The sequence below is a fragment of the Balaenoptera ricei genome, chromosome 20 (assembly GCF_028023285.1).
Source record: "Balaenoptera ricei isolate mBalRic1 chromosome 20, mBalRic1.hap2, whole genome shotgun sequence".
NCBI classification, from domain to species: domain Eukaryota; kingdom Metazoa; phylum Chordata; class Mammalia; order Artiodactyla; family Balaenopteridae; genus Balaenoptera; species Balaenoptera ricei.
In genome coordinates, this window is record NC_082658.1 from 20,277,753 (window position 1) to 20,286,596 (window position 8,844).

At 54.0% G+C, this 8,844-nt stretch overlaps 1 protein-coding gene across 1 annotated transcript; it reads right to left on the minus strand.

Moving 5' to 3' along the window:
• Nucleotides 1-1,675: 1,675 nt before the first annotated feature.
• Nucleotides 1,676-4,709, minus strand: KRT13 (keratin 13). The gene is made up of 6 exons (XM_059906358.1): nt 4,203-4,709; nt 3,028-3,110; nt 2,558-2,714; nt 2,209-2,370; nt 1,994-2,119; nt 1,676-1,900 (listed from the first exon to the last, which is right to left on the minus strand). The coding sequence occupies exons 1-6, from the start codon at nt 4,707-4,709 to the stop codon at nt 1,676-1,678; spliced, it is 1,260 nt and encodes a 419-aa protein (XP_059762341.1).
• Between the last annotated feature and the right edge of the window lie 4,135 nt (nt 4,710-8,844).

Here is an 8,844-nt window from a genome sequence, read left to right on the forward strand (position 1 = left end):
TTTATTGAATTAGCTTTTCTGTTTAGTAGAGAAGCGGAGGAATCAGAGGAGACAGGTCAGGGGGAAGAGGAAGCAGACCCAGAGAGAAGGGCGGGGAGTGGCTGTCCTCGGGGGGGTGCGGGCCGAGAGCGGAGTGGCCGAGCCTCGGGTCCTGCATTCCCTCCTTTGCTCCTGCAGGGAACCGTCAGCTCTCTCCTCTGGGTGCTGAAGACAGAGGGAGGGCCTGCCCGGCAGATTTAAGGCTTATTTTTTTTCTATAAGGCGGCGAGTGGAGCCGGTGGTGCCGCTAGTAGAGATGATGGTGTTTCCTGGGAAATGGAAGAGGCAAAAGACCTTCAGGCTGGAGAAGACCCAGCTCAGGCCAGCTCAGGCCCCCCAGGAGGGCCCCAAACCCCTAGTCAGTCTGGTGGCGTGGGGGGTAGTTGATGGGGACTGTGTTATTGTCTGGGGGACTCCCTCCACGACAGCCCCGTGGGTCTGCGGGGACAGAGCCACCTATTCTGAAAGGAAAACAGAGGAGCACGTGACCACTTCTGCTCCAGTACCATCCCCCCTCCCTACACTGGGGAACCCGGCACTGCCACCCAGCCCGCCCACAGGGCAGGAGGCTCATCGCCTCTCCCACTGGGTTATTTCCTTACCTCCTGCGGCGAAGGCGGGCAACCTGGGAGAAAGGAGAGAGGCAGCCATGAGCGGACGGCCACTGAGGACAGCCGCCTACCTGTCCTCAGATGGAGTCGCTCAGATCATCACTTGGAGCCCCTGAGTTGGGCTCTTTTCCCAGCTGTGCCCCCAGCCCCACAGAGCAGCAGCAGCAGGTGACTCCCAGGCCTGTCCTGTCTGTCTGTCTGTCTGTCTGTGAAGCCTCAGGAGGAGATATTATTAGGCATTTGCTGGACGTCTTGTCCTCCCTCTGCTTCACTCGACCCCTTACCCCTCCCTTGATCCCACAAGGATGGCCTGATCCCTGCAGATAGTCTGAAGGCAGTTAAACCTCTATTTTAACAGCTTTGTTGGGCTGCCCTGAATCCAAGCTAATACTTTTCCAATATGAGATATTTTCTCCATAGTCCCTAGTCCTGCCAATCTAACCTGGAGGCCTGAATTAAAAAGTTAAAGGGGGCTTCCCTGGTGGCACAGTGGTTGAGAATCTGCCTGCCAATGCAGGGGACACGGGTTCGTGCCCTGGTCTGGGAAGATCCTACATGCCACGGAGCGACTGGGCCCGTGAGCCACAACTACTGAGCCTGCGCATCTGGAGCCTGTGCTCCGCAGCAAGAGAGGCCGCGATAGTGAGGGGCCCGCGCACCGCGATGAAGAGCGGCCCCCGCTTGCCGCAACTAGAGAAAGCCCTCGCACAGAAACGAAGACCCAACACAGCCATAAAGAAAGAAAGAAAGAAAGAAAGAAAGAAAGAAAGAAAGAAAGAAAGAAAGAAAGAAAGAAAGAAAGAAAGAAAGAAACATGCGGTCTTGCAAAAAAAAAAAAAAAAAAAAGTTAAAGGAAATGCCCCTACAGTCTGATGCCAGAGGACAAAGAGGAAGCTGTGGTCCTGGCTCTTGGTCCAGGCTGTTTAAGCTGACAGGTGTCCTTCCCTCCCAGACACAAGGGCCTGATCCCTAAGGCCCTGCCTGCCCTGACAGCCCAGGGTCCCACAGTCACTTTCCCACATGACCTACCTGGCGTCCTGGCCCTCCAGCAGGCTGCGGTAGGTGGCGATCTCCTGCTCCAGCCGCGCCTTGATGTCCAGCAGCATCTTGTACTCCTGGTTCTGGCACTCCATCTCACTGCGGAGCTCGCTCAGCTGGGCCTCGACGCTGCTGATGAGGCCCTGGATGTGCTGTAGCTGCAGGGCGTAGCGGCACTCGGTCTCCGCCAGCGTGCTCTCCAGCCCGGCTTTCTGGTGGGGCAGCAGAGGAGAAGGTCTGAGGGGAGCCGGGCCAGGGGGAGGGGCCTAGAGGGGGCAGCCACTGGGCAGGGGCAGCAGGTGTACCATGCTCAGCTGGGACTGCAGCTCAATCTCCAGACCCTGGAGTGTATGCCTGAGCTCCGTGATCTCCGTCTTGCTGGTCTGGATAACGGCGGTGCTGGAAGACACCTCCTTGGTCAACTCTGCACTCTGGAATTCAAGCAGGACCAAGGTGACGGAAGAGCCCAGCTGGAAGGCCCGAGCACCCCCTGGCTCAGCGAGGTTAGAGGGCCAGGTACCTTGCCACGGAACCATTCCTCGGCATCCCGGCGGTTCTTCTCCGCCATGGCCTCGTACTGCTCCCTCATCTCCGTCAGCACGCGGGTCAGGTCAATGCCTGGGGTGGCGTCCATCTCCACATTGACCTGGCCGACCACCTGGTTTCTGAACTCCTTCATCTCCTGTAGGGATGGAAAAGGAAGATGCATGAAGCTCCTCAGCCTGCCCCTCCTTGGCTCTGAATGCTACTGGAATGTTCTGGAAAGTGCTTCCAGGTCCCACGGTGGAGGGCTGAGCCTGGCTGCGGCAGAGGGCTCTCTGTCATCACTGAAGGTGATTCAGCCATGGCAAGCACAGCCCACCTCTCACCTCCTCGTGGTTCTTCTTCATGTAGGTCAGCTCCTCGGTCAGGTTCTCAATCTGCATCTCCAGGTCGGTCTTCAGCAGGGTCAGTTCGTCCATCACCCTGCGCAGGCCGTTGGTGTCGGCCTCCACGCTCTGGCGCAGGGCCAGCTCGTTCTCATACCTAAAGGATTGTTAAATTGAAAAAACAACATAGAAATGGTATTAGGAGTTTGGGTTTTTGAGCACAAGTCACCCATTCTCCTTACTTAGCCCTGCAATAAACCTTTCTCTGCTCCAATAAAAAAAAGGAAGGAAGGGAGGGAGGGAGGGAGGAAGGAAGGAAGAAATGGTATTAGACACTCCACTACCCCTGCACTGGACTCTGCTACTTCCGCAAGACCTTCACTCCTGGGATGCTCTGGTTACATTGTTCAGAGGAACATTTGTCTAAAACTATAACTGCTGGGAGAGGGGAATGAGGGAAATAAACTCACTTGAGCCTGAAGTCATCGGCAGCCAGCCTGGAGTTGTCAATCTCCAGAATGATGTGGTTGTTGTCGATGGTGGCCGCCAAGATCTGCAAAATACAAAAGGTAACCAACCACTGGAGGGTCCACAAGCTTGGGGAGCAGGACTGAGAAAACACGGGCAGGACGGGTGGCCATCAGACTCTGCCTCTTCTCTGCCCCTGTGAGCTGGGACAGGGCACTTCTCTCTGGGCCTCAGTTCCTCTTCTGTAAAGTGAGAGACAGGACAGGTCCCCTTGGTTTGTTCTGTCACTCCATCATTCTATGTCTGGTCATGGTGGGAAGGATCGGGATGTACATTTCAGGGGAACGACCCCACCAAGAACATCTGTGGTTAGTCACGTCTCTGCAGCGTCAGACTGGCAACCTCTCGAGGCTGCTGTCTTGAGAGCCTTTCTTCTCCTTAAGATCAGGACAGAATCAGCCTGGCTCCTCACAGTTCATGATAACATCACTGGAGCTGGCCTCCCCTCTGAGCAGGGTGGAATTCCAACAAATACCCCCATCCATTTGAATTTCTTGTCTAAACTTTTGTGTTCCAAAACATTTAAAATCCACCCCACATAGCTGGGACTCAGCCCAGGCAGATGGATTTCTGTTCCAACAAGCTGGCATCACAGCGTGATGGACAGGCCTTGACGGAGAGAATCTCAGCTTAGCACTGCCTAAGCCTCTGCCTGCATCTCCCCTACCTGGTCGCTGCCAATTGAAAATGCCTGTTTAAAGGAGGCCCCTACAAAATAGTGTTCCCAAACCAATGAATGAACATGCATTCCTTTCTCTGTTGGTTTTAGCCATTCTTAGTGGCTTTTAAAACTTCCAAATAACCCAGCACAGCTTCCAAATAACCCAGTGGGTTAGGATTATAGAGATCAAGTCACTAATAACATAACTGGAAAGCAGTAAAAAATGTTGGCATGAGTAAGAACAATAAAAATGAATAATGGGAGAGAACACATAGCCTGAGAAAACCCATCAGGAATAGAGATGCTTGATAGGCAGTAAAAGACTAGATTTTCCCCCAAAGGAAGGGTAAGAATTCTGCCCACACTGCACCTTCTGGTCCCTAGGGACCCTGCTTTTCCTGGCCATCGCATCTCTGCCCCGGTCAGAGGAACCCTCCTCGACCTGCAAGGACTCACCTTGCCCCGGAGGTCCTCGATGGTCTTGAAGTAGGGGCTGTAGTCGCGCTCTTGGCTGACTGGGCTCTTCTTCAGATACCAGTCATGGATCTTCTTCTCCAGGTCGGTGTTGGCCTCCTGCAGGGCGCGCACCTTCCCCAGGTAGGAGGCCAGGCGTTCGTTGAGGTTCTGCATGGTGATCTTCTCATTGCCAGAGAGGAGGCTGCCATCGCCACCACTGAAGTCACCAAAGCCACCTCCAAGGCCACCTCCAAAGCCACCTCCAAGGCCACCTCCAAGGCCACCTCCAAAGCCACCTCCAAGGCCACCTCCAAAGCCTCCACCCAAACCACTACCAGCCCCTCCACCGAAGCCGCAGCTTATGCCACCTCCAAAGCTCCCAGCTGATCCCCCAGAGAAAAACCGGGTTGAGCCAGTAGAGATACTGCGACCTCCTCCCAGGTTGCAGGAGCCACCCCCAAAGCCACCTCCACAGCTGGCAGAGGGATTCTGCGGGAAACTGTTCATGGTGAGAGCGAGATGGGCAGAGAGCTGGTGCAGTAGGATCTTGGCTTGGCCTGGCTGAGGTCTGTGGCTCTTCCCCAGAGTGGATGCCTTTTATACACCTTCCAGGGGGTTGGACGGTTGCCCCATCTTCTCTCCTCCCTTCCCCACCCTCTTACTGGTGCCAACTGCACGTCTGTTTCCCACAAGCTCATGACCTCTGTTCTCCAGGGTGGGTTGTGCCATTGGGGGAGGGGGCATTTTTTTTTCTTAATCCTTAACAAAAGTGATGATTCAGAGGGAACGGTGTTGTACTTGAGACTACCCTTTGACAACTGAATTCTGTCTCACCTCTCCACTTAGGGAACTCACTCCCATCGGCCCCACCCAATGTTAGAACCGGGACTGAGCTGCACCGGTCTGTCAGGGAGCCTCTGCCGAGGAAGGGTGGCTGCAAAGTGGCCCCGTGTTGTCACTTCAGCCCTCTGCCTCCCTTCTTCCTGTTTCTAAGAGGTCTGACTGGAATGTTCTGCGTCTTTCTCAGCATTTCATCTACTCCAGTGCTCCCAGCAACAATGACAAACTTTGCTTGGTCCTGTAGAATCAACAACCTTGAAGGCTTTTAGGCTGAGAAAAAAATGGCTCCAAGACCATCAGGTAAAGTCATGGTGGCAAGGGACCTTAGGGACCATCCAACACAGCTGGGGAAACTGAGGCATAGAAACAGCAAGTGGCCCTGCACATTATAATAGCTAACACCCTGAGATCCCTCACCATATGCAGGCACTGGGCTAAGAAATTTATATTGACTGCCTCATTTAATCTTTGCAACAGCCCAATAAGGTGAGTACTCCTATTATCCCCATTTTACACAGGAGGAAACTGAGCCTTAAGGGCAGAGTCAGGACTGAAACCCAAGTCTGGTCCTGTCTACACTAGGCTCATTTTTTTAGGCATTTTTTTCCTACAGTAAAATGGACAAATCATAAGCATCCAGCTTAATGCATTTTTACCCACGTATGAAATTTTAAGCATGTGTTTACTTTGTAACCACCACCCAGAACATTTCCAGCACCCCATAAAGCTCATTGTACCTTTTCCCAGTCAATCGCCCCCCCATACACTCCGTGCCCCTAACATACCCATAATTCCAACTCTGTCACCATAGATCAATTCAGATGTTCTCAGCCAGGGGCTATTTTGCTCCCCAAGGGACATTCGATAGTGTCTGGAGACATTTTGGTTGTCACAACTGGGGGATGCTACTGGGATCTGGGGGATAGACACCAGAGATGTGGCTAAATATCCTACTGTGCACGGGACAGCCCCCGCCCCAAAGAATTCTCCAGCCCAGAAGGTCAGTAGTGTCGAGGTCAAAAAGCCCTAGGTCAGTCTGGCCCATGGGTTGAATTACTCCATTATAGCAGCCACAGAGCCACGGCCACGTCCAGAAAGGAAGTCTTCTAATACTGAGCAGGGCTCTTTCTAGCCCCCCAACCACATGACACCTGCCCCAGCTTGTGAGTGTTTGACCAAGAGGCCACATAGAGGATGTGACCCAGAGCCTGGGGCCAGGGTCTCTGCCGAGGAGCCTGGGATGTGACTGAAACTCAGGGTGTACTTAGGAAGCCGGCAGAGGAGGCCTCACCACTCAGGCTGAAAGAAAAAAGAAATGGGCCTTGAGCTGGCCTCTCAGAAGCCCGGGAGAGAAGGAAAGTTTCCAGGGCTGAGAGTGCAGGACACTGGACTCGAGCTCCAAGCCTCCACTCACCAAGGGGGCCAAGGTTGCCGTGAATGGCCTCCTGGGAGCTGCCTGCCCACAGCAGCCTGAAGGGCTGGGTGGGATAGGCCAGGAGCTGGGGTGAGGTGGCACAAGCTTGAGGTTGTGCTGGAAGCCCCTTCGCTGATTCAGCAAGACCAGAAAGGAGGGCTCGGAGTCAGGGCTTTCTTGGCCTTTGTTTTCTGTGGGTAGGGAAGTGGGCCTGCGTCTCCCCCAGCGGGTGTCAGTGTCAGGGAGAGAGCCAGGCCAGGCTGCGGTGCTCTAAGACCACGGGGAGGCCAGGGATTCAGGCTGACCCCTGACCCTGCCCGGCCTTCCTGCCCAAACTGATGGCTCAGCTCTCTCTCTGAAAACGTGTGATTCAGCCCAAAGCAGGAGCCCTCGCTCTCTCAGTGGGGATCAAAACTGACAAGAAGGTGATTAATGGAACCTGCCAGACCTGGAATGACAATCCTCCTGGGGCTGAAGAGCAGGTTCAGCCAACGCCTCTTAGAGGAACAATAACCACAGATCCTCCAAAGCCCCATGGTGGCCAGGACATGCCTCCCTCACAGGGTCAGGGCACGGCCCCTCTGCACCCCTCCCGAGCAGGGTATGTGATGCCTTGACACCTGAATGCCTTCCTCTGACCCCAAGTGAACCCCAGGGCCCAGGGGGCGGGGGGACACATGCCAGCGCTACTGAAGGAGCTGGGTAGAGACCCATCCTGGGGACCCCATTTCTCCTCTCCCAGCCCTTGTCCAAATGGGGCAGGACAGAGTGCTGGGGCTGAGGCACTGCCCACATGTCTAAAGCTTCCTTCTTTGCTTTCTGGCAAAATCACCTCCGCTATAATGTTTCCAGGGAAGGGGAGGGAAAGCCCCATTTATGAGTGACCCCTGCTGAGGAAGCTGAGCTTAACAGGTTGTCACACAACAACAGGAGAGGGGTTTTATTCGCCCCATTTTATAGATGAGGCAGCTGAGGTTCAGGGAAGCTAAGTCACTAGTCCAAGGTCACCATGAAGTCAAGATTTAAACTGGCATCTGGCTCTCTCTACCCCTCCGGTTGGTGTCTTGGAGCCTTGCTGCAAACTCAGTGTCTGATCTCTGAGGGTTCCATTCTGTATGTGTTAAAAGATAATAAAATAACACTAGCTAACATTTCTGAATACTGTGTGAAACACTCTACATGCATGACTTCATTTGGTCCTTGAGACAACTCTGCTATTGTTATTGTATCCTTTTTGCAGATGAGGAAACAAAGGCCCAGACAGGTTAACTACATTGCCCAAACTTGAGTATGTCAGAGCCAAGATTCAAACCTCTGGCTCTAGGGTCTGCGCCCTTAACTACTGCCTGGTCGATCCCTTTCAGGCCAGTGTCAGCGCTGTCCCATCCAGAGGGCCTTCTCTCTTGCCCTCTCCATTCTCAGGCCTCCTGTCACCCAAGACCCAGCTGGTGGATGGTCCTGCATCCCACAGCGGTTAGGCCTGTGCAGCTGTTGGCCTGATGGTCAGCCTGTCTGCTGTCTGGCCTGATGTGAGCTCCAAAGCTCGGGGGCTTGTAAGGGTACTTACTCAACGCAAAATGTCAAAGCCTAAATTGTCATAGGAAATTCCCCATCCAACTCCTTCATCTCACACGTGGGAAAAACTGAGACCCAGAATGCCAAGGCCCAGGGCAGTGGGAAGGGAAGAGTAATGCGTGGATCTCTAGCTCTACCACTGATTCATTGCGGGCCTTATGTTGAAATGACTTCTAAGTTTCCTTCAGCAATGCCCTCTGAGGCTCTTGTTCTCCAAAATTTATCCAGAGTCACCAGGTTGTTCATCTGCAAAGCTGAGGCCTAGACCTCATCCCCCAGCTCCTAACCCAGCAGTCCTTGCTTGAATCTTGGGTCAGTCTCCTCCCTCCTTCCCTCTCTCCCTGGACAACAGGGGGCCCAGAGCCCAGGCTGGCTGACCACCTCCCAAAGGGTCCTAAGGCTCCCCCCCAGGGGAGGGGTCTCTTGTGAAAGGCAGACCCACCCCAGACGGTGGACCCGGGCCCTCTGGCAGCCCTCCACCCTCAGAGACACCTGCTTGACACAGCAATCCTCAGAAGCCTTCTCCAGACTAGCCTCAAGGCCTCAGGGCTTCACGTTTCTACATAATCAGCTTTCTAAAATCCCTTTTATACCACCAGGGTTCCCCAGAAACCCAGCGAGGCCAGCAAAGGCTTTGAGTTAGGTGGACCTGTTTCAACCCTACTTCTGCCACAGACTGGCTGTGTGACCTTGGGAACGTTACTCAACCTTTCAGTGCCTCGGTGACCGCAACTGAAAAATAGGCATGCGATGAGTTAGTATTTGAGAAGCACCTGACCCACAGGAGCTCCCGGCAGGCGGAAGGTTACTCTT

What these genes read in the sequence shown, in the direction of transcription:
- KRT13 (XM_059906358.1), bottom strand. Translation starts at nt 4,709, where the DNA reads ATGAACAGTTTCCCGCAGAATCCCTCTGCCAGCTGTGGAGGTGGCTTT. An exon ending in GCCGATGACTTCAGGCTCAA is followed by an intron (nt 2,715 to 3,027) that starts GTGAGTTTATTT and finishes ACAATCCTTTAG; the next exon opens with GTATGAGAACGAGCTGGCCC. An exon ending in TGCAGTCCCAGCTGAGCATG is followed by an intron (nt 1,901 to 1,993) that starts GTACACCTGCTG and finishes CTGCCCCACCAG; the next exon opens with AAAGCCGGGCTGGAGAGCAC.